Source organism: Hippichthys cyanospilos, chromosome 7 (assembly GCF_059441005.1).
Source record: "Hippichthys cyanospilos isolate Australia breed blue-spotted pipefish chromosome 7, RoL_Hcya_1.0, whole genome shotgun sequence".
NCBI classification, from domain to species: Eukaryota; Metazoa; Chordata; class Actinopteri; order Syngnathiformes; family Syngnathidae; genus Hippichthys; species Hippichthys cyanospilos.
This window is the reverse complement of record NC_142375.1, coordinates 16,871,081-16,895,240: the sequence shown is the minus strand read 5'-3', so window position 1 is coordinate 16,895,240 and position 24,160 is coordinate 16,871,081. Positions and strand designations below refer to the sequence as shown.

Below are 24,160 nucleotides of genomic sequence, written 5' to 3'. Positions count from 1 at the left end.
AAAACGTTTCAGGGTTTTCTCTGAAATGTTTAGGTGATCAATTATTCAATCTTTTTTTTTCTCTTTGACCACTAAACATTTTTTTACCAGTTCATTTTTTTCAAGTCTGTCACAAATAATGTAAATTACAAAGAGTGTTGCATTAGTTTATTTACAGAAAACCATAATCTGCAAAGCGCTTGATGTAATGACGTTAAAACAACCTTAAATCTGTCTGCGGTTTAAAAAACAAAATACTGTCATGTTAAAACTCAGTATGAACTGGATTATTATTTCAATGACCTTTTACAAACACCATTTCTCATTGCCACACACACTCATACAATGTTAAGTGGGACACACGTGGCCGAGCCTCACATTTTTAGTTTATGGGCAGATTTAATCCTATCAGAAGAAAAGAAAAAAAAAGTTAAAAAACTGAACTAGCTCCCGAAACAATTCAAAATAGTGTCCTATGCAGAAAACATGTCTGTGGTATATAAACCAAAAGCGAGGTTTTGATCAGGGTCACATCTGATAAAATAGTGCAAGCAACTTGAAAACTGAAAATTTCACCTCGTCGAGACCTACGAAGGCGTGCTTGCTTCTCAGTCATCAAAGCGGACAGATCGACACGCGTTGACATCGATAAAGAATGTCTTTTTGGGTGCTTCGTGAAAGCCAAGTCCCGCAGCTCTGCTGTTAAAGTTTGCTTGGCGTAAGTGGGCACGCTCAAACGATCCCATGAGGTCTCGCTGTAAAAGCTCCTCCCCGTCCTTGCCTAGCGCCATATTCGTTTTGGGCGTGCTTATAGCGGCGGCTGGCTGGAGGTCCTTGAAGCCGCCCAACAGCCTGAGGAACTTTTGCTGCTGTTGAGAGCTTTCAAACTGGGCGGTGCTCCACTGACCAAACCCCTGAAATGTGATTTGGGGAGCCATTTAGAATGTGACACAAATTAATGCACTCGTTTTTTTTTTGTTTTTTTTACTTATCCACTCAAAATCCACAGCTAAATCTGACTACTACTGTAAGATGGCAAAGAATCTTGTCAAAGATTCCGTTTTTCTTTGTCTTTTGTTGCTTTTTTGAACATGAAAAGCACTTAAAAATCAAAAGAGAAAAATAGGATCACTGACGTAAAGTTGGTCCATATTTTCAGGCTGAGAGGCCTTGTCGACCTCCATCTGTAAAGCCTGCCGTCTTTCCTGCGACAGAGTGAAACACTAAATCAAGAAACATGCAAATTAATGTAATTGAGAATCGTGATACTGTATTATGTGAGCATATTTACTCAATCGGACAAGGTGGAAATGTGTGTTACCACAACCAATCAGAGAACAGCTTTTCCTGTTAACTTTGGTTTGCGATTTAAGTTAAGCAGTATCCAGTAGTAAAAGAAAGAAAATAGAAAGTTATAGAAACAATTGAATGAACGTGCAACTGAACTTGGACCTGATGAACAACCATGACGACTAAGCCATCTTTCTAAGAATAATTCGTATGTTGGTATCTCCAGTGACGCGAAGAAAATGAAGCTAATTAAGTCAACGGACTAGAACCTGTTGGATCATTTAAAATGTAGCACAATGCTAGCAGAGCTGCTAAGCCTGAATAAATAAACATTAGCTAGCTGTTCAGCTCCTGCTAAATAATCATTCAGCCACCAGACCAAAACAATCAATGGTAATTTGATCACGCACATTTTGCTTTTCCACCTTGCAATTATTGAACATGATTTATGTACCTTTTTTTTAAATTGGAAAAGACCCCAATCTTGTGATACAGTATCCTGTTTTCTGGGTCAATCTTTCTCCCTTGCCATCATTACAGCACTACGTACGCTTGCAAGAAAGCCGCGAGTCGAAAACAGTGGTGCAAACAATATTCCAGCGGAGGTTCCAGACAAATATTTTGTTTTTAGCTAAATTACCCAACTTGGTCAACTTCCCCCTCCAGACCTACACAACATCCATGGGATTTTAAGCACGGTGAGCGTCGAACATTGCAAAAATAGCAAATGCGTGTGCACATCAGAGGTTCGTCAGGGTTTGTCCACGGTCGCGTTGTGTCTATCCTTCTATTTACTATTTGACCAGCAAAATGGCACATGAAGCAATATAGGTCGTAGACCTTTAGATTTGGATTATGATAAAGAATGTGAAAATTCTAAACAAAACAAAGCAAAGCAACGTCATGCTGGATTTTTACCTTATTGATGGTCACCTCGTCTGTGTTTCCGGTCTTCGCTGACAAGAAGACGACGTCCACTTGGGGAACATGCTGAAATCACAATCCCCAAAAAAGTTATCCAGGCAAAAGAGGAAATTTGTAAATAATCTTGAAGAAAGACATACTCACCATCTGGTATTCTATTTCTTCTTTAATACCATTCTTTTTCTTCATCGGGAAGTCAGGAAACACATCCTCAACATGTTTGTCTTTCTGGAGAAATACGTCCTCATGATCGTCTTTTTGAAGAGAACTCTTCTTTTTTCTTTTCTTGCTCGGTTCATTGAAGTCTATTTTTTCACATTTGGGCTTTTTTACTTTTTGTTTTTTCTTCTTTGGAGATTCAGTCTCTTCTTCGGCGCGGAGCTCAGAAGACTTTCTCTTCTTGGGCTTTTCTTTTGTTTTCTTTGCTTTTGTCTCAGGTTCCTCTAGGCCGGCGCCACTTTTTACATCTTTTTCTTCCTTCTGTGCTTCCTTATCTGAATCCTCGTGTTTTTCATTGCCTTTCTTTTTTTTCTTCTTTAGTTTAACCTCTTTAATCTCTTGTCCGGCTGAACTTTTTTGGGCCAATTCTCGCTTGGTTAGTTTTAATTTAGCCGTTTTCTTCTTTTTTGTTTCATTCTGTTCCGTTATGTCCTTTTTCCGCTTTGCCTTGTGTTTATTATTATCCTCAGCAATCATAACTGGATTTTGTTCTTTTTTGGCTTTCTTTGGGACTTTCTTTGCTTCAATCTGCACCTGAGGATTTTCACGTTTAATTTGTGTGCCCTCATGTTTCAGCTTTTTCTTCTTACATTCACTTTTTTCCTTTTGTTGTTTCTTTTTTGTCTTCTTTTTGATGACTGCGCTGTCATCTGTAACGTGAGAATCATTAATATAATGAACCTCCGTTTTTTCTTTCTTGGCTTTCTTTGCTACTTTCTCTGCTTTGACCTGCTCCAAAGCGTTTTCACCTTGAATTTGCGTCCCCTCATCTTTCAACCTTTTCTTCTTACACACGCTTTTTTCCTTTTCTTTTTTTTCTTTCTTCTTTTGTATGACTGCACTGTCAGCTGTAACTGGGCAAGCATTAGTAATATTAATCTCGGCTGTTTCTTTCTTGATTTTCTTTTTCACTTGATCATTATTAAGAACGTTTTCATGTTTATTTTTACTTATATTTTTTGACGTTTTCCCAAGACTTTTTTTCTTGGTTCCCTCTTGACCGCCAGTCTGTTTTTCCTTTGCTTTTTTGCCTTTTCCATTTAATTTCGTGGAACCATTTTCTTTCTTTTTCTTCTTCTTTTTCACCTTTTTCTCCTCACCACCTACTTCTAATGATCCATGTACTTTAACTACTGACTCCTCTTTTTCAACTTGTTTTTTTTTCTTTTCCACACACTGTGCTGTCCCTTCATCACAAGCGGTGTCGTTCATTTTTAGGAGTGATGTTTGTTCTCGTTGTTTCTTATATTTTTCTTCAAAGTTCTCATATGTCACATCCTCGCTTTTAATTTTCATCTTCTCCTCAGGTCTTTGCACAAGGGCATACCATTCCTTTGACCGGGGAGATAAGATTATAGCTTCAGTTCAATATGTTACATTTAATTACCATTCCAATCACATAAAGGTGTGTTTATAACAAACCTTTGGGAAATGCTTTGGGAGAGATTCCTGATCAATGTCTCTTTGCAGAGCAAGTCGCTTTACCTATTGGGCAACAACCAAATTCAGTATGACTGACATCAAACTACAATTACATTGACAAGTTCCTTCAGTTTATATTATCTATACTTATTCAAACTGCATAGATTCTTCAGATTATCACTAATAACTGCTCTATTAATTCTAATCCAGGCCAAAATCTAAAGTATTTATTTAATCATGCAAATTCCTTCAAGACATACCACTCCAATGGTTAACGCTTTAATAGGTATTTCGATTTATATTTCAGAGTGGAATGATAGTCGTGCATGAAGAATAACTATCTCTGACAATTTTGAGAAAATACAACCAGTATCACTAGTGCAAAAGCTCTTAGTAGTTTCAAGCATTTTGTGTAATAGCAACATATGAACAACTATAATCTACAAAAAAAAAATACATTTGGTGTGCCAGTATAGGCAGAGAATGTGTATAATCTTGGGAAAAAAAACATTTAAAATAAATGTACAAAAAAAATCGAAATCAGCAATTGCCGAATATCAAAAAATACCTCAACACCACGTTTGACAACATTTCACGTTTTTTTTTGGTTAATTTTCAGTAAAATAGTAGACATTCAGTAATTGCAATTGCATGCTTACCTGGTCAATGACAACAGTTTTCCTGGACAAAGGTGCAACGCTTTCAGAAATAAAGATCAAATCATCGGAATCCGTCTGAAATAAATTCGTGAATGAAATAAACAATATTAGCTACTTACATTTGTTTTAACTTATAATAGCGCCGTCAGTTGCAGTACAAGTTAACGGAAGAAGACAATGATTAGTGGTCGTTTAGCAATTATTGACACGCACCAGAAAACTAGTAAACCATGATACATTTTTCGATTGCTTTGAGATGAGAGTTGAAGGAACGCTTCACGATCCTACTTTATAGTAGACACAAAAAGGCACTCACACAAACAGAATTCATTTGACAGATACGAGCATCGTCAAGCTACTGCAAGCAACAACCTGAACTCTTGTCTTACACTTATTACGTAGAACGAATAAAACAATGCAGTGTTGATAGTTTGGAAAATATAGGAACCTAAACATGATATTAGTTTACTTACTTTGCACATTTTATTCATTCACGTGTAGGAAAAGTAGCTTCCCGACCCGGAAGTTATTGTATTGACTTCCGGTAGGGATTCGTATCTAAACAGTCCACTCAGGAGTGATATGTTTATAAATCATTGTTTGAATTTGAACATCGATTTTTTTTTCTTTTGTGCACTGTGTGTTTTTTTTTGAAAATATGTATACTGTACTTGTTCTCACGCCACAACCGGTGGTATCGCTGTGGAGCATTGTTCGAGGAAAAGTTCAACATATGGGCGGAGCCAAAGGTTTTGATTCCGTCCGCCCAACGAATTACTCCGCCACTACCGCATGTTATTTTCTGCGTTATTCATGTTATTTTATTTCTATTTTGAAATGGTCTTTATTTATACTGATATCACACTTTTGACAAAACAATGACAAACCTGAAGGTTAGGCTGAAAAACTGTTCAGGATTTGTTGAACAAATCGAATTTTGTTCAGTAGAAGGAAAACTATACTGCAGGCCTACATAGAAATTGAATGGATGGATGGATTCCAATTTAAATTAAATTTACATCTGTATACATGTAGCTAAATCATTTTATTCTTCTTGAAAGGAAATGAGAAAAAGTTAATACAAGACTTAAAAGCAATGCCATCATCGAGCTAATTATTTTAATCATGATTATAAGAGTAAGCCCTCTCTTCATTTTCATAATTTTTCAGTTTTCAAATGTCATGGAGTTAATGGAGATTCAAACTTTTGTAACTCTGTTACGTATATCACTGTTAATAGCAACCTTGCTGCGGACTCAGTGTTATCATAATAAGCCTAATACTAATAGATAACAGCAGATTTTTTTTCTCTTCTTTCCTTAACTAGGAGGTTTGTATGTGTGCTTCGCAATTGACTTGCCACCAGTCTTTTTCCCAAAGTCGGTTACTATAAGCTCCATCTCAGCAATGACCCTAATGATTATAAATGATGTAGAAAATGAACATGCCCATGCATTCAAGAACAGCAGACTGACGATAAATGAAGACGACCTTGAAGAGAAAATGTGCACTGATGTATTAGTCACTCTGTGCAAATTACATTACAAACATTCATGTTATGCTGCCATAAAACAGTGACATTATAATTGCCTTAAAATTATTAGAAGTGTAAATACCAGTGCTTTTCACATTTTAGGACACAATTGATTAAAAGTCATTTATATTAGGATATTAAATAACAAATGTCAAGTTAATACAGGTATTTGAAGTTACAAAATTGTACCCTACACCTCACTAATAAAGCAATATTACACAAACATTCATTAATTAGTCAGAAAATCAGATTTGGTACAAAGTGGGGCACTTGATTAAATTACCCACAGTGACAATACTGTTGCTTGAAGTCTTATTACTGATGCATTTGAACACCCACATATATAGTGAATAATTTCAAACAATCATACAATCAGACATTGTACGATATTATAATGCCAGTAAAAAAGACTGCATGGGTTGGAAACCGGGTGCGTTTGCAAACATGATTTTGTTCATGTTTTATCTCAACTGACAAAGCTAGAAAAAAAAGTTTCAAATTTGTAAGAACCACATTGCCATAATACACAAAAGCAACACTGTCATACATAACCTTGTGGTGACACTCACACATCACAATAGAAAATACTGTATACCAAAATCGGTTGAGCACTGTCCCATTCTTGCGTGGGTGCGTGTGTTTGTATGTGTGTGTGTCTGTGTATATTCAGTAGACATCAACACCTTAGAAAACATGAAATAATCCTGACAACATATCAAAATATTTGACCTTTTACAAGATAATAGAGAAACATACTATACAGAGACCCCATCAACTCTTATAAAGTGCAAAATACAGCTTCCAGGATAAATTAAACCTTGTGCTGTAATACCTAATATTACACTCATTGGTCACATCATTAGGTACAGTTGCACAATTCAATGCAGTGTTTCCCAGGTCAGATTGAGCCAAGGCACCCATTTTACATTAACTAATATCTCATGGAACACCACCCCCCAAAAAAAGCCAAAACTGATGAATACTGAAACAAATATCAATTTGGCTAAATGTATTCGCAAACTGACTTTTGATGCGTGAAATCTCGCCTTGTTAAATTAAAGCCGTTTCTGATATACTGTACTGTACTCAGAGCATTTCAAATTATGTGTATGAATGTTAAAAAAAAAAGATTACTATACAGGTTTATTTTTCTTTGTACAATCTAATGGAAACACATTTTTGCAAATTTTGCATTTGTGTATACGTGTATACGTACAGTGTTTGCCCGATAAAACGCCGACATAGATTGCTCTTAATCTTTTATGATAAAGTATATGCTGCTCGGTAGGAATCGAGGAGAATGTACTTGGCACCGATTGGCCACTAGAGAACGCCGTGGCTCCATTCATTCCAATGAGCATTTGCGAGGTGGCCAGTGGTCACGTGGCAGTGCATCATATAGTACTTTTTTTTCGTTTGTTTTAACTTTTTAAATAATATTTTGGGTATTGGACATGAGAATAAAGACTCAGGTCTTGTTTTGGCCATTGAGAGATCACACAGGTAAGGGGTGTGTGTACCTAATGATTTCACCATTGAGTGTATTGATGGCTTTTTAAGTAGTCCATAGACTTGTTATTACATTCATGTGCACATGATACGAGACAATATGGACAAGGTTTCTCTATAATGCAGCTCATATTATGTCCTGTAGCATGCCTAACGGAAGAGCCAAATGGCAAGGACAACCGGAGACAAAGCAAGCATCCCTTTAAATTCACATCCTGAAGGTTTGTATAATTCTCAACCCCACGCATAATCGTCCCACCTCAACTGCCTCCTCTTATCTTATTTACATATTACAGACATCTGTGTAATGATAGGAGTAAAGCACTGTAACTGGTAGTCACACCAGCAAAATGTCCCTTTATTGTCTTTTACAGACGTTTCATTTTCAAAAAGCGATGCAAACTCTCCAAATTTGCTTTCAAAATGCAGATTTCCAACATGTATGCAGAAAGATTGAAATGTATTGAGCTGTTGTAAGTCCGTCCTTTATGATATGTTACGTCTTTCAAAATTATTACTCCTAAGTAGGCATCAGGAAATAAAGGATCACAAATGTGACGCAAGCTTTACCACAATCGTCTTCCAGTGTAGTTAATGGGAGCTGTGGGTATCTGTATGATGGTAAAGAAATAAAAGTGAATCAGCTGGACATATTTTGCAATTGAAGAGTGATAATATGACAAGCTCACTTACCGTACCACCATTCATAACAAGAGCCATTTCAGTTGGTTGGTAAACGTGACCTCTGAAGGAGATGCCTGGGCGAACACTCCCATGACCGCTTTGGTAGTTTCCACTTCGGAGAGCTGAAAGACAACACAGCAAAGTCTAAAGTGTCGTCAAATTTGTGGTGTAGCATTTGTTTTACAATGTTGCATTACAATGGTCATTAAAGTTTTCAATTTTTTTAACCAGACACCCCTTAGTTTATTCAGTTGGAAATAAGGCTTTCGTAATGCTGTAGTAATAACTCATAAGTGTGATACTTATTTTTTGGACAATGAGTATCGATACTCACGCTGGCAAATAATACTAGTTTCAGTTGCTATCCACGTGTCCCTCAGGAAGTCCTGTGGGGGGTGCTTTGGGAGTACGAGGTACTGAACACCTTGACACGGACTGTTCGGTCCCTGTACCTCGGATGTCAGAGTTTGGGCTACATTTTTCAAATCAAACTCACATCTTTCAAATCAAAACACAATTTTCAGTTTTTGTTGACATGTATATAAATATTTTTTGCTAAATGTGACAACAGCAATCTGTTAGTTTGTTAAATTTGATGGCCCCTTTAATGTCTTCTTTCAAGTATCATTTTGGACTGGTTTGTCTTTGTGTCTTGCTGTTTAGCTTTCCAATGAGCACAGAAGCTGGGATGAGTCATCTCTCTCTAAGAAGTTACACAAATAATTAGGGTTTAAATCGAAGGCTTTGAATGGATTGTGTTTAGTTGAACAGGTTCTTTGGAAAACAAATCTAGAGAACATGATTTGGGATGATCGTCAGTTCTAATGGTTCTCTCTCATCATATTTTGGTAAGCCCTTTAAATGAAGTCTCCTGCTCTGTTGTACTTTAGATGAAGATAGGCTGGTACCTTCAAGTGGGTATGGTTTAATCTAAGTCATGATCTTATTGATTCATCTTTAAAAGAAATTTCTTTTGCCGTCTCTTAATTTTACACTCATTCATTTAACTTTGAATTGGAAACAAAACCCGATGGTTTGTGTTTCTGGTTGCCTAGCAACTGTACATTTGCAGCTGTTGTGTTTCTGCTGCACTGATGCCAAAAGTGTGACCTTGCAATTTCCACTTGAAGGCTGAATTCAAGCACTGTTACATGAAATTTGTAGCAATAACACACACATACACACACACACAGAACTTGAGCATACTTGCACCGTGCTCCTCCATAGAAAAGGCCTGGTTTTCCTGGAAGGGTTGGTGAGAGTGCGCTGGAAGCTCATCTCTGAAATGTGGAGGCGGAGTTGTCTCATTGGTGTCAAAGAAATCTTGCCTGCCGCATTGCGAACGGTTCCAGAGACATAGGTGGCTTTCTGGAATTCCGTGGAACAGCAGAAGGATCCAGCCCTGCACAACCAGGGCAACCGCCAGCGCGGGCTCATCCATCACGTGCTCCTCCACCTTTCCAGCTCCTCCTCCTGACCTACCCCCTTTCCCCCTGAACCTGACCGCTTGGCTCCCATAGAGATAAAAGCCGAGCCAGGCCACCCAAAGCAACGCCGACGCCAGACTTGCCAGGAAGAGCCACACCGCATTGCACTTCCATCTCCTTTTGTCGCTCTCGTCTTCTCTATCTTCGTCACTTTCATGAGCTGCCTCTCCTACCAATTCCCCCCCGCACAGCACCACCGCAAGAGAGAGCCCCATGGCTATGAGGAGCAGCCCTAAGGTGTAGCTGCATGTCAGGGCAAAGTCCAAAGGTGGATACTCACAGGCCGGATGACCCTCCCTGACGACGGTGAGAAGGACCCATTCGGCTGAGATAATCCCCTGAACCAAGGCTAATGCCAAGCCCAGTGCGGCCAGGGTGCTTCCCGATGGGCTGGTTTTCCCAGCTACCAGCCTCCTGAGCCTCAGGCCCTGGACCAGCAGACTGGAGAAGCAAAGGGCAAAGAGGGGGCCCCAGAAGGCTCTCCGAACCACGCAGAGGACCTGGTTCTTTCCCACAAGGAACGCCAGAGAGATGGGGAAGATCCCAAGGAGCGTGCCCAGAAGCAGCAGAAGCGGTCCCACCCCGGAGCGCCTGGCCGGGTCGGAAATGGAGCGAAGTTTGACGACAAGGAGTGCGGCAAGGATTAGGGAGGTGAGGCCCCCGCTGCAGGCTATCGCCTCCAAAACGACGCCCCACACTGACTCCAGGTCACACAGCACTCTGTACTGGGGCTCCACACGCTCACTACATCCCAGTGGAGGCGGAGGTGATGGGTGCGATGTGCAAGAGCCAATCAGTAGCGGGAGGAAGATGAGCAAACTGTTGACAGCCATCTTAGAGGGATGCTAAAGACAAACACAGGCAGGAAAACCAGATGCATTACAGAGATTAGAGGCGTGCCCCCCCTCCCCAAATTGATTCACCAAAAAACAAGATTTTCATTTGCTTCAATTCAGAATCAACATTAAATGCCCAAATCAATGTTATGAACTAATTAATAAATTAATTAATAAAATTCAACTTGCTGTCGGCTTGCCTGTAACTACTACCATAAAGAATGTATGTTTTGATGGCACATATTTTTTTGCATATTATTTTAATTTTGAATGGGTTTTCAAAATGAAAGAATGTTTTCTTCATCACTAGATCTCGCTAAATCTTTCATATTGTACCTTTAAGAACGCTAAGAAACCGTGAATCAGTGATGCTAATTGTACAATTGGCAAGACTTGTGTAGCCACTATTCATGTTGCGCATCAAAGATTAAAAACTAAAGTACCTAAACTCTTTTGGCTTTCCATAAATCTATTAAAGCCTATGTATATAAAGTATGATAGGAGTGAAATTGCTTTGATCTTTTACGTAATTGCATTAAAACGTCCAACAAGTCGCTTAAATTTATTACAAAACCTAATCAAATAACAAAGTGTCTCAAAAATCGAATCTGACTCGGAGCACAGACGCAAAACCAGAGTCAAATCGAATTATGACAAAAATACCCGCGCTTAATAGAGCTCAATTATGCAATACTGCTTAAAAAGTAAGCTTTGACGGATCAGAAATGTTCTTCTCTTTGGAAACACACTCATGCGCTCACAGCACAGAAGAGAAATGATTTTAGCACTGGCCAATAGTTTCCTTGGCAACGTGAAACAGCGTGGGCTGACATTGCACGCTGCGCTTTGAGTCGAGCTTAAGAAAACGCACACACATGCATGCAAAAATTATGCATCGTTGTTAGGTCCTTGATATAAGCAATCCTCTCATTTACATGCACTGTACAGTACATAATGTTGTTCTAAACATCCTCACATTTCGGGAACATTCACATTTAACCCTTTGATATTTACTTCAAAGGCATTTTACATTGAAAAGAAAGCATTGAAAGAAGGCGCCAGGGAGCTGAAATTTCACCCAGATGGCGACAACATGTCTAAGTTCAACCACTTAGTTATCGCACTACCAGAAATGTGCCATCTGTTGGCTAACATACTGTGAGAATGATGTGGGAGAAAATGACCATAAAAGGATTCAAATACGGCACAAAGGGTAAAACTGAAATTATTTCTAAGAAACAAAGCACCACAAAATCATTTCAATGTTACATTTTCCGACTTACCTCTGATAGCTCAGCAGCTTCAATTCGTAATTAGTGACAATGGACAGGCATCATATTCTTCATGTCATCATTTAAAGAGTTTGACTAATCCTAATAAATAATCCCAGTTCAAATCCTCAGGTTTGCAGGAACCAAACAGCTTCCATGTTGAATTTGAAAATGTCCCTTTGGTTATTTTGTTAAATTGTGTCTTGCTGCTGCTGTGACACAACCAGTCTGCTAAAAATGAGGATCAAGTACTTACTATTTGACTACTTCTACCTAATCTTCAAATATCTGGTTTGGGTCCCTTTCACTCTCTTTCTCTCCTTGTTTTAACGTGTCTCTTGGTCTCTCTGGCAACCTCTGTCATCTTCATCCCAGTCAAGTCTGCATGTGTCTCTCTCCCTGCTGCATGTTGATTGTGCGGAGGTGTCAACAGAGTTGCAATCCCAGTTTTGCTGGAGCTCACCCACGTAAGGGAAGCAGAGACTGCTGGAGCACACATCCAACCAGGAAATAACAAGCATTAATGAGCACACCACTTCACACCCAAGGTTGAAGCGTTTTTGTTTTTTTCCTCTAAATTTTCTGTTATTGTCCCACTCCTACACTGGATTTCTCTTTGCGCGGATTCATAGCTGAAATGGGATGGCTTCTTTTTGTTTTGCCTTATGGTGACGCCAAAGCGGATCAAAACAACAAATGGTGAATCGTCCCCATCGCAGGTGTCCATGAAAAATATCGCCTAGCTGAGTGAGGAAGGGATTTGGAAAGGTGAAGGCAGATGGTCCGCGCTCTGAGGCCACGTGGTCATCCTTGTAGGAAATGTTACATAACAGCCTATCCCTCAGCCAAGACTCCCTTTAGGGTGGACTAATCTCCCGCCTTGGACATGAGCTCATGTCGATCTGGAGCTGGACAGGATCTGAAGGGAGGCATGACAATCAGCAGGTGCCGTGAAAATTGGCAATCAAGCCGGTTTGGATCAGTGCGGAAGAGGATTTTGTTGGCATATACGACTTCAGTGACAGATTACAGTCAGACACTAGAGAAGCTGGTTTGCGGTACACAAATAAACTATGAGACAAACAAACTTGGAAGTAAAGCAGAGCAGTAGTCTCATCCAGATACTAAGTAGGTACTTGCTTGTCACACGAGTGAAGAAGCAAAGCGAACAAAGTAAGATAAGAGTTGAAAAAGCCTGATTATGTTCAGATTCCTAATACTAATATATGCTTGTTACTCTCCTCCAGGTTTTTGCTTCAGAGGACAAGGAATCCTGGACCTAACACACCCTCGGGTCAAGGGGGTTCAAACTCATTTTTATCATGGTTATCATAGTTTTATCATAGTTATAGTTTCTGTCGGAGGGCCAGTATGACTTTCAAATACATTTTAATTTACACACTTACCGAGTTTTGAAATCAGAGGCTGACAAAAACTGTTCAAAAGAGAGATTGGGATTGCGATTGCATTAAAAGTTGAAGATAACTTGCAAGCCAGAAACCTGAAGTCAAATCAACATTTGGCGGGCCAGATGAAACGATGTGGCGGGCCGGATCTGGACCCCGGGCCTTGATTTTGACACCTGTGGATAATCATTCACACTCACAAACACATCTAAAAAAAAAAAAAAAAGATTGTTTAATATACCTATTTTTTGGAATGCAAGAAGGAAAGCCAGAGTACACAGAGAAAATACATGCAGGCATAGGGAGAACATGCAAACTGCACCGGAGACTTTTATGCCATATCCTACGATGACGTTTACCCAATTACTGAAGTAGTCACATGACTATCACGAAGTGTAAGCGAGAAATGTAATAGAAGAGTGTTATGCTGCTAAAATTGAATTTAGTTTATTCTTAGAGGCTAAAATTGTGTACTTGACCATTTAAACAACTGATTGTATGTACCATATTGTTTGTGAAATATTTGTTTGAGCCAAGTGATTTTTTTCTGGCACTTTAGGTAGTTTGTGATATAAAACATGTGCCCTTGTTCAATAAAGGTTGTGAATCACTCCTTAAACCTCACTAATGTCCAATGGGGAAAATTGTTGGTTTCCGAGGTACCTGTTTCTTCCAAACAGTTGTGATTTATCGAATATATATTGAGGGTTAGTACTTCCACAGGGACATAAAGACCACTGGTAAATGGAAGCAAGCAAATACAAGTGCTGAGTAACAGCACATTATCTCTAATCTGGCTAATCCTGTCATCACTTGAGTCTGTCCAATAGGACATTGTCAATTATGGCCCATCCCATAATCCCTCCATTATCCCTCAAGTATCTGGTGACAATGATCTAATAGTCATCTTGAGCAGTGGGCGCAATTATTCACTTTCACTTGATGTACTGTATATTTGTTTTTGTGCATAATCCCCCACATTAACGTTTAAAATAAATCAAATACAAATGCCAAGAACAATTTAACAAATTAAAAATAAAATGCTTGTTTTTAAAGAGAAATAAGTGCTAATCAAAGCTACCTGGTCCAATGTGAAAAAGTACTTGCCGCACCTGGTCAAATCATACATTAACTCTTGTTAAACATGTTTTTTGATTTTTAAGCAAAGGTTGTTTTAATTGACCACACCCAAGCATGGTTACCTCCAGACCAGCTCAATCAAGAAATCACTTATATATGGTAGAAGCTGTCTGAAAAAAAAGGAAACTAAAAGCGGTCAAAAAAGACATTTTACAAAAATTCAATCATGGTGGTAGTGGGGTGATAGTCTGACAGGAGCCCTTCATAGTATTGTATTAAAAATATAAAATTATAAAGCTCTTACAGTTTTAATTGATGGAGTGTTTGGTGAATTTTTTGGGGGAAAAAAAACATTTTTTATAATATTGCATAAATGTATTGAACAAAAGAACACATGTCAAACAATTCTCTTTTACAGATAAATCCCTTGTTTTAGTCATGTTGATGTCTTGGTATTTTAACCATTACATTTATTACTTATGTGAGCGTCTCTTGTTACTGTATTGCTGAGTATAAATGTAGGTTTTGTTATGTTTCTGGTTCAATACCGTGGTTTGTTTTGTTGCTTCCCTTTGCTATTGCTGGGATGACCGATTGATGCTGCGTTTGCTGATGTATTGCTTCTTTTCCATATTCTGTGTTCTGTTGTATTATGTTGAATGTAAAATTGATGATGTTACAGTAACATACATTGCTACTTACTTACGTTTTCCACTGTCAATTTGTGTTGAGCATCTCCTGAAATAATACATAGAAATGAAGCGTTCTTCTTCTGAAATCCTCTAGAGGGTACTGCAAGATTGAACCAAGTTATTCTACAAATCAGGTCTCAGGTTGGAATGAAACATTTAATCATTTTAGACCATCTTGTTTTGCTGTTGTTTTGTTTTGTTTTGTTTTTTTTACTTGTAAAGAATACTCACAATAATATGAATACAAAATATCATAATACTGTCCAGTAGCATTATCATTGCAGAATTGGTGAACTTCTATTCAGTGGAAGGTATAAACAGCAATTTCAGGATTCGAACCTATGAACAAATGCCTATTAAATGACTGCGAACAGTGCCGAAATACTCTTCAAACCTTCAAAATAAACAAGTCTCTCTAGGAAGTAGACACATACTGTAGTTTGATTGCATTGATTGTCTTAAATATTAGGGTGAAGGCAAAATCATTTTCCATTCAGGTTATTTTAATTAGATTTTCAAAATAATTCAGTTGAAATACAATTTTAAAAGCAATTGCCTTGAAAACTCTGTTTCAAAATCATTTCTCTCATATTCTCACTCGACCCTGTACTGGTTGCCAGCTGATCACAAGTCACAAAGAGAAAAACAAGCATCCGTTTAAATTCACACTGATGGGCAATTTAGAAGCTTCAAATAACCCATAGCAGGGGTTATGGTGACATCTGTGCCGGGTACAGCTGTCACTTAGTGATAGTCTGAATGTGAGTGCAAATGGTTTTCCGTCTTTCAGTGTGCCCTGCGATTGACTGCTGACCAAGGTGTTGTCCACTATTTCCTCAGCCACCCTACATCCCTGAACATAAAAATGTTGAATGCATGGATGAACTAACCTCTTGTGCACGTTTTAGAATGTGGGAGTAAACCAGAGCACCTGGAAAAAACCCAAAAGCGAAACATGCAAACTATACACAGAAGGTCAGAATTGAGATTTTAACCCACAACCTGCCAATGTGAGGCAGATGTCAACCTGTTGCTTCATTTTTTTTCAGTGATTTTTATTAAAAAGTCTTACAAATTTTTACTGTAGCAAATGGTATGAGTACGCTTGGAGTATGTGAAGACACAATTGGGGGTTTGTGAAATTTTAACAGGGCTTTTGCAGATGTTATCAAATCTATTTGAAGGTGTTTTATTGCTGTGATAGAAAGCGTGTAGGTTTCTTTTCAAATTAAAAGCAAATTAATTGAACCACAAAGCCATTTTTTTTGCTAAATTGTTTATAGTGACTCCTTTGCAAAATGAGCCAGAACTGAAAAGGATAATAAAGCGCTATCTTCAAGGGTTTCTGAAAAAAATACTCCAAGATGCATATGGAGTTTTAAAGTTTAACAAATCAGAGACAGACGCTGTCAGAGTTATCAATAATGAAAGACTGGAGAAAAGCCAAAACTCTGAGTCAAACACGATCTTTTGCAAAAGAGGGAGAGAGCACCAGGGTCTTTCAGGGTTTTCGGGCTCTCCTCCTCGTTTTGTTACAAGGGCTACAAAGAAGGCGGTTACAGGTTTGAAAATAATACCATATAAGGAATTGGTTCGTCTGTTGTGTGAGTGTGAGCGTGTGTGTGCGTGTGTATGTGTTAGTTTGTGTGCAATCAATGTGTATCAATGTGTTTTTATATGATAACATCTATATACATAAACGATTCTTCCGTCAGACGGCACAGCACTCGATTTCTTTTTTCTTTTTTTTTTTCATAATGCAAAAATGCTGTGTGATCGTTAGGGGGTACTTGGTTGAAAAAGCAACTGTTGTTTTCCTCTTAATCAGACAGTGAAAGACTTAAAAAATGTTTAATTTAAAAACGAAAAAAAAATTAAAAATCTTCAATTTTCTAAGAGGTTTGAATTTAAAAATGTCTGATAAAGAGGAAAACAACAGTTGATTTTGAACTATAGACAGAGTGAAGTTTGTTCAAGTATGTTGTTGAAAAAAATATTTGACAGAAAATAGGTTGAGGCACGTAGAGTTTATTTATGCAAATTAATGCATCGCAGATGAAAATGTTCTACTTTTGGCTCCTTTTTATTCAAGATAAGAATGCATTTGGTTTCATGTCTTGTTGTTTTTTCCTATTTAATGAATGAGATGAATTTTCCAACAATAACATATTATTAGTTCAGGCAATGAGTTGATATGTTCCAGACATTATGGCTTGACGACATCTATTTTTGGACAGACGACTGATGAGGCGTTTATTGAAACAATTCAGTACTGTATCCTCTTTGACACTCTCCTCCTCTCCGCCATTTCATACCCTTCACATTATCACACCTTCATTATTCCTAAAAAAGTGAAAGAACTGTCCTGCCAAGGTTCAAACTGACATTTCTGTTGTCAGGACCAATTGCTGACTTTCAAAATCCCAAGCGAATACAACCAATCAACAGATCTTTTGAAGTGTGAGCTCAACATGTCAGTTGTGCTCCACAGTGTTATCTTATAAGCAGCACTTTTTCTGCTCATTTGTAGTTTTCACGTAGGCAATATGACTTGAATTATTATTTAAACATGCAACATCTTAGATTTAGTTTGGTTTTGCTCGCAATATCTTGATACAGGACAATCATCATGAGCGAAAATCACACAACATTAGACTACTCTAACCTGATAGTTTTATGCAGATGGTCTGTCTCCCATGACCTTTCAAAAAAGGAGGTAAACACACCGAGACACTGTCACAGAGTCATATATCAGTGTTCTTTTCCTGAATGAGATTCAAAATGTGGGTGACTCATGGGTAATTATCTTTGATCCCTTCCCAGTCGATTCTGTGATTGAAGGGTGTAGCAAAGAGAGGTCTTGAAGAGATCTTGAAGCTACAACACTGACCAGATGGCAAGAAGGCTCCAGAGTTGATTGATAATGATTCAAGCCATCATGGCCTGTGAGGATGCAGAGATTTCAATTATGGAACGCTTAGGGTGACCTTCCACATTGTTTTCATGGCAATTTAATTCCCTTGGACTAGCTCTTCAGTAAGCTGATATCAGGGTTGCCTAGTTCCAGTACGATTTGGCTCACAGAATGTTTATTTCAAGCTCATTTGCATGTCATCAAAGTCAATTTTAATATGTGCTGAGTGGCAGTACTAAGGTAAATTGTCTGCTTTATGACCACGGCTTTTTACCTAGTTCAAAGAAACACAGCAAATAAAAACAACACAGAGACATCTGAATGATCCGAAGTTGTATTTTGTTTGCTTGGAGCCGGTACAAAATTGGTCACATTCCAGCTTTTGTGATCAGCCGGTTTGGATTTCCTTTTTTTGCAATGCTTTATGTCACAGCTTCTGCTTCCTAAATATACATATAAAGTAAATAACGTAGTATGGGTAATAATTAAAGGTTGTTGAATTACCTTACATCATTAAACACACAGAACATATTACAAACAGCAGCCACGAGGGTCACCTACATTAAATGCACTTGTCACAGTTACACAATTAAAAATTAATAGAAATTTGCAAACGTAAGTATCTTTACAATTATGCAAAACATATCAGTACACTATGTATTGTTTTACGAACAATCAATGATTCAATATGAACAAGCACATCTTGTCCTACCATATGTACTACCTAAAATATGAAATAAAATTATGCATGTCCAAACACAAATAGCGTATACTCATACATATACAATACTCACATTTGCATATAGACAGTCTTTACACACACATTTCTTTTCAAATAGATTTTTTTTTAACCTATGTTACGTGCTTGCACCTTCTCATATTCCCATCTCACACTTTTCTATCCTCAGCCTCATCTTCGAGGTCATATTCGTTAAGAGATGGCAGGCACTGCAGTTAACGTGGTAATAGCAGGACTTTCAGCCACAGTGCTCAGGGAGGTTGCTGTAATTGTCGGCGTGGTCCTGGGGAATTGTTCGACTGCGGCGGAAGCCGGCTTGCATGCCGAGACGCAGCCGTGCAAGTCGGCAGCTGCGCCAGAAACCGGGAGGCCTGAAGGTTGAGGAAAGATCTTCAACAAAGGGAAAGAGCGACGATATGGTTAAAGAAACAACCATCAGTGACAGAATACATAAAAAAAGGACAAATTAGAGAGGAGGATCTAAAAAGAAGAATGAGTGAGAAAAGCTTTTGAAGGTTTTTGTATATCTGAATGGAGTATGATTGAAGCACGGATGATTGTGACAGTAGGGCTGGACGATATACCCAAATTAATTAAAAATCGAAGATTTGAAAATACTGTAAGCTAAAATCGACACTTTACAGAAGTGGCAAAATGCTGGATGGGTGCTATACAAAACGTATTTACAAAAGGTACAAACTATTTAATTGTAGCATTCAAAGGTATTCATAGTACACTTATTTGGCCATTTTTAGCTTTAAAAAGTGAAAAGTTTATCTAATTAATTTGAGTTTATGTTAAACCTGCTTTTAATGCAGTATTTGTTACTTTGTCGGAATACTTTCCACATTTTTAAAAAAATGAATCTAACCTTTAAATAAACATATGTTTGGTTAAACTCTATGATTGCAATAAAATTTAGATGATTTTTTTTTTCAGCCATATCAGCCCAGCCCTATGTGACAGGCTATAATCTCTCAAAAACTATGTGAAGACTGCAAAGGCGTAAATCTGCAGATTTTGAATGCAGAAAAACTGCCTGTGAACATACCTGACTGGTCTGGGGGTGGTAAGATACCTGGTGTTTCGGAGAGTAAGGTGCACAATCAGTTGGCATTGATCTCACAATACGGCGAGCGCTGGGGTCGCCGTCATCCACACCATTGGCCTTGCAACTCAGCCTCTTCACACACAGCACCTGCAGCCCCACAACAATTGAGTGTTATTTGCACTCAGTGTTCTGCACTCAGAGATGCCTCAAAAATCATAACACAAGATCTGGAATTTATCATCTTCCTGCGCCTTTTTATGGAATCCATTAAAGAAGGATATTGAATTTCACACAGGTTATTAATTGTTGAAAATCCCAGTGAGAGCTGGGGGTGAGCAAAGGTGGGTGCGGAAGGTTCAATCCAAGCCTACAGAAGCTATACAGGATTTAGGGGCGTGGAACTTTCTCACTTGCAGGAAAAGCGCCTGAGCTGGTGTATGAAGTTTCGACTAGACAGTTGAGGGTTTTCTTGAGAGAATCTGGACTCTCTTCCACCCTGGAGGTGTCAAGCAAATATGGGCATAACTATTGACCCGCAGCAGTCTGAAGATGGTGGGCTCTCCTGTCTCTGGGGTTGAAGTTGCCTAGGGGGATAAAAAGCTCCTTGGAGTCAGGGCCCAGGAGATGTTCCTAAAGGTTCTGTATGTTGTTGTGTTTTTCTGGTTGAAGCCCCTCTGCATCATTGAATCAACATCAGGGACGATGTCTCTTTGTTGGCTAACTGGGATGAAGGTCCCCCTTCTACAAAAAGTGGGATAAGGGTTAGAGTGTTCCAAATACAGGAGGAACACAGTCCTCGATTTCCGCAGTGAGGTCTATTTGGGTGAGCTTTAGAATTGCATCTAGAATGATGAAGAAGAAATTATGGAGCACGTCTCAGCGGGCTTCCAGAGGTCCAAAGGAATTCGTTCAACCACTCTATATGTGTTCTGTGGACTTGGAAAAAATGTTCGACTGTATTCCTTAGGGTGATCTCGTGAAGAGCGCTCCAGGAGTAAAGTACCCAATCCCCTTATATGGACATTCCCTGTAAAACTATTGGTATGGTCCACATTGCCTGAAGTATTTCGGATTGATTCCAGTAAGGGTTGGACTTCCCTGAAGCTGCCCTTTATCACAGATTTTGTTTATTACCTTCGTGGCCAACATTTCTAAGCACGACAGACACAATGAAGGGTCTGTTTTTGTTGCCCTCAGTAATTCAGCTCTGCTTTTTGTAGATGATGTGATTCGGATGGCCCCATCAAGCCATGCTCTTCAGCTCTCGCAGGAGCATTTTGGAGCATAGGGCTGGGATGAGAATCAGCACCTCCAAATTTGAGGCGAGAACTCTCAGTTGAAAAATGGTGTTGTTGTCTCGTGTCATTAATCAGCTCTTATCCCAAATGGAAGAGTTCAAGTATTTGAGGTCTTGCTCTCAAGGAAGAATAAAATGGGAGATTGACAGTCTGATTGTTGCAGCGTGTGCAGTCATGCGAACTCTGCATCGATTTATCTGGGTAAAAAAAGAACGGAGCCAAAAGGTAAATTTATCGGTTGATTACCCTTACCTATAGTCACTAATTGGGGGTCGTGACTGAAAGACACAGCTATAGCAGATACAGTACAAGAAGCTAAAACAAGTTTTCTGCATAGATTGTTGGGGTTCTTCGGCAGAGATGGGCTCACAGTGGAGACACTGAGCATCTGCATGTAGAGAAGCCTGATGAGTTTGCTTGAGCATAACTGACCACGCTCCTCTAGGAGGTCATGACCCAGGACACACAAAAAAAAATCTATGTGTCATTCCTGTCCTTCAAGGTCCCCTCCTAAAAGCTGAATAGAAAAAAAGACAGAAGATGGATACGTTTAAAGGTAATGTTAAGCAGGCCAATAGTACTTGTTTTAATGTGTTGTTCCCACTTCAGTCAAAATTTATCTGAGGAGGCTACCGGTTTAACAAAAAAATCAAGTAGTTAAGTTCTTTGGTAGATTTGCCCTATGGGATTCCCACGTAAAAAGACTCAAGTCAACAGTGTTACCAAAAGTTACCACTGCTGCCATACATTTATAAACAGAATTTCCCCCACAATGCATTTTAGTTGTCATTTATATACATAAATTTATGGTATTCACACTGAATCATCCCCGGCATTTAAGGATGAACTCATCAATGTACTTTTCTGAAGCTCTGTTTGAAGTTGTCACAGAGGAATCCGTAGAGCAGAGGGTTAGCGCAGGAGTTGGCATATGACAGGATGACTGCAAAGAAGTATATTCCTGCAGTGACACTGGATTCAGGGATGATGACCACGAGGTTGATGATGTTGATGATGAAGAACGGCAACCAGCAGAGTACAAACACCACCACGATAACCACCACCATCCGAGTTACTTTTCGCTCAGAACGTCGCCGCGAGGTGAAGCCCGCCCGCACTCCTGAGGACTTCACCTGCAGGAAAACAAAGACACATGTACGAATGGCATGGACACAAACACTCACGTACAATATTGTACGTATACGCACACACCTTGATTACTATAAGCAGGTAGCAGAGGCAGATGATGAGCAGAGGTCCAAAAAAGCCCACCGTGGTGGTGTAGAGAATGAAGGCCGTTGACCACACGTCTTTTGGCTCTGGCCAGATCATGTTGCATGAGTTAAAGGTGTCCTAAAGGGACATTTCAGAACCAGTTAGGGTTGCGCTTTGGTGGGCAAAATGTACAATGGATAATGAAATTACATTTTACAACAGTCTTCTTTTGGGGGTTTTTGAGTAGACAAGCATATAGAGAATTAAACTCCTTTCTCTGTTTTTTTTTTCAGCATATCTAAAACTAAGCTGGTCATGAGGAAAATCAATTTTAGGGGACATTCAGGAGCTATTTGGGTCGTTAAATCAGTGGTTCTCAAAGTGGGGTCCGCGGACCCCCGGGGGTCCGTGGCCTGACTGCAGGGGGTCCGTGAAATAATTTGGGTTATTAATAAAAAAAATTATATATATTTGTGTTAATTTAATTTTATATGAAATTATGAAAGTATTCATGACTCTATAATACAGCAATCAATTCAACCAGTTTTAATGATGTAATAATTTTTAAATTGATCAAAATGCGTTTTGTGTCTGTGTCTTATTGCTTGCTAATGAAGCAGTGAAGCCAGGAGAGTTAAAGCGGCATTTTATTTTAGAGTGCTGTTTTTGACTGAATAATTGCTAGCAACCTTTACGAGGGAAATTGACACCATTGTTATAAGGAGGCGTGCAATTTCAGTATAGCATAAAACTAACAAATATACTTGTATATTGTTTATTGTATTGTATGGCTTAAATTATTATTTTTTTGTTTTTGTTTCCGCAAACATTTGGAATGGGGGTCCTTGGAAAATGTGCTTTTTGAAAGGGGTCCCGGACTCCAAAAAATTCGAGAACCCATGCTTTAAATGATATTTAGCAATCGTTTTAATAAAAGCACAGTTGTATTTGGTCCCAGGACAACCATATTTACAAAAGTGCATGTGCATGTTTTTAACATTTAAAAACATTCCCCGAAATGGAACTATAGTTTTATATTGCGTATACGAAGTTGTTTCATCGCCAGAAAAAGTCTTTCAGATTCATACCTGCACATCGGAGAAGATGACCACGGGCAGGACCACCACAAAAGACACAGCCCACACCGCGGCGCTCACCGCCTTGGCCACGCGTGGGTGCCTCCACTTGGAGCCCCGGATCGGGTGCACCACGGCCAGATAGCGGTCAATGGACATGACGGTGAGGCAGAAAATCGACGTGAACTGGTTCATGGAGTCAGCCGTCATGACGAGTCGGCACAGGAAGGATCCGAAGGGCCAGTAGGAGAGAACATTCTGCGTCGTGAGGAAAGGCAGCCCGATGATGTAGAGCTCGTCGGCGACAGCCAGGTTGAGAATGTAGATGTTGGTCACCGTCTTCATGTTGGCATAGCGCATCACCACGTAGATGGCCAGACTGTTGCCGACCAAACCTACCAAGAAGACTGTGATGGAGATGAGGGCTGTCAGCGGGGTGCTGCTCCCCTGGAAGGGAACACTCTGCGTGAACTCGCTGGAGGAGCCGTTGCTGAGGGCAGGAAGAGCGAAAGTTGGGGGAGAGCAGTTCAGCAGATCCACTTGCTCCATATTCGAGACTGGGAGGGCTCGTTCTTGAGCTTGCACTTTTTAAATTTCGAGTTACTCCGGAGTGTACGGTTAAGAGGGAAAAAAAACGTATTTGGATGCAAATAGTCTCTTGAGAGACTTCTTTTGCGCACGCCACTCTGAGCCCAGAAAGCCTGAAAATGTGATTCGAAATCAGCGACGCACTCCGCAAAAGTGATAGAATCCTCTTGGAAGAAAACAAAATACAGTTTCTCAAGGGACCGCGAGCCTCGGTCCGCCGTGTCTGCACTTCTTGACAAAAGTGATGACTGGCTCCAGCTTTGCGTCAATGGTCAATCATTGTCACG

General features: G+C 39.3%; 3 protein-coding genes and 1 long non-coding RNA gene across 8 annotated transcripts; 1 reads left to right on the top strand and 3 right to left on the bottom strand.

Annotated features, from left to right (window-relative positions):
• Positions 1-132: 132 nt before the first annotated feature.
• knop1 (lysine-rich nucleolar protein 1) lies at positions 133-5,844 on the bottom strand. 3 transcript variants are annotated; one of them, XM_088419635.1, is made up of 7 exons: positions 4,967-5,844; positions 4,494-4,568; positions 3,835-3,897; positions 2,338-3,744; positions 2,188-2,259; positions 1,116-1,184; positions 133-893 (listed from the first exon to the last, which is right to left on the bottom strand). In XM_088419635.1, the coding sequence occupies exons 1-7, from the start codon at positions 4,982-4,984 to the stop codon at positions 588-590; spliced, it is 2,010 nt and encodes a 669-aa protein (XP_088275761.1). In that variant the 5' UTR covers positions 4,985-5,844; the 3' UTR covers positions 133-587. The 3 variants fall into 3 exon arrangements, with proteins under 3 accessions (XP_088275761.1, XP_088275762.1, XP_088275763.1); XM_088419636.1 differs by lacking the exon at positions 4,967-5,844 and adding an exon at positions 4,810-4,953; XM_088419637.1 differs by lacking the exon at positions 1,116-1,184.
• A 141-nt stretch (positions 5,845-5,985) lies between these two features.
• On the bottom strand, positions 5,986-12,547 carry gprc5bb (G protein-coupled receptor, class C, group 5, member Bb). The gene is made up of 4 exons (XM_088419638.1): positions 11,827-12,547; positions 9,427-10,552; positions 8,230-8,342; positions 5,986-8,147 (listed from the first exon to the last, which is right to left on the bottom strand). The coding sequence occupies exons 2-4, from the start codon at positions 10,538-10,540 to the stop codon at positions 8,103-8,105; spliced, it is 1,272 nt and encodes a 423-aa protein (XP_088275764.1). The 5' UTR covers positions 10,541-10,552; positions 11,827-12,547; the 3' UTR covers positions 5,986-8,102.
• Positions 7,408-13,844, top strand: LOC148421328 (uncharacterized). The gene is made up of 3 exons (XR_015866160.1): positions 7,408-7,530; positions 7,682-7,757; positions 13,062-13,844. It is a non-coding gene; the product is annotated as an uncharacterized LOC148421328 (long non-coding RNA).
• A 4,382-nt stretch (positions 13,845-18,226) lies between these two features.
• Positions 18,227-24,160, bottom strand: sstr5 (somatostatin receptor 5). 3 transcript variants are annotated; one of them, XM_088420188.1, is made up of 6 exons: positions 23,685-24,158; positions 23,298-23,543; positions 22,207-22,347; positions 21,855-22,127; positions 19,697-19,843; positions 18,227-19,035 (listed from the first exon to the last, which is right to left on the bottom strand). In XM_088420188.1, the coding sequence occupies exons 1-6, from the start codon at positions 23,832-23,834 to the stop codon at positions 18,838-18,840; spliced, it is 1,155 nt and encodes a 384-aa protein (XP_088276314.1). In that variant the 5' UTR covers positions 23,835-24,158; the 3' UTR covers positions 18,227-18,837. The 3 variants fall into 3 exon arrangements, with proteins under 3 accessions (XP_088276314.1, XP_088276313.1, XP_088276312.1); XM_088420187.1 differs by having other exon boundaries at positions 19,724-19,843; positions 23,298-24,160; XM_088420186.1 differs by having other exon boundaries at positions 23,298-24,158.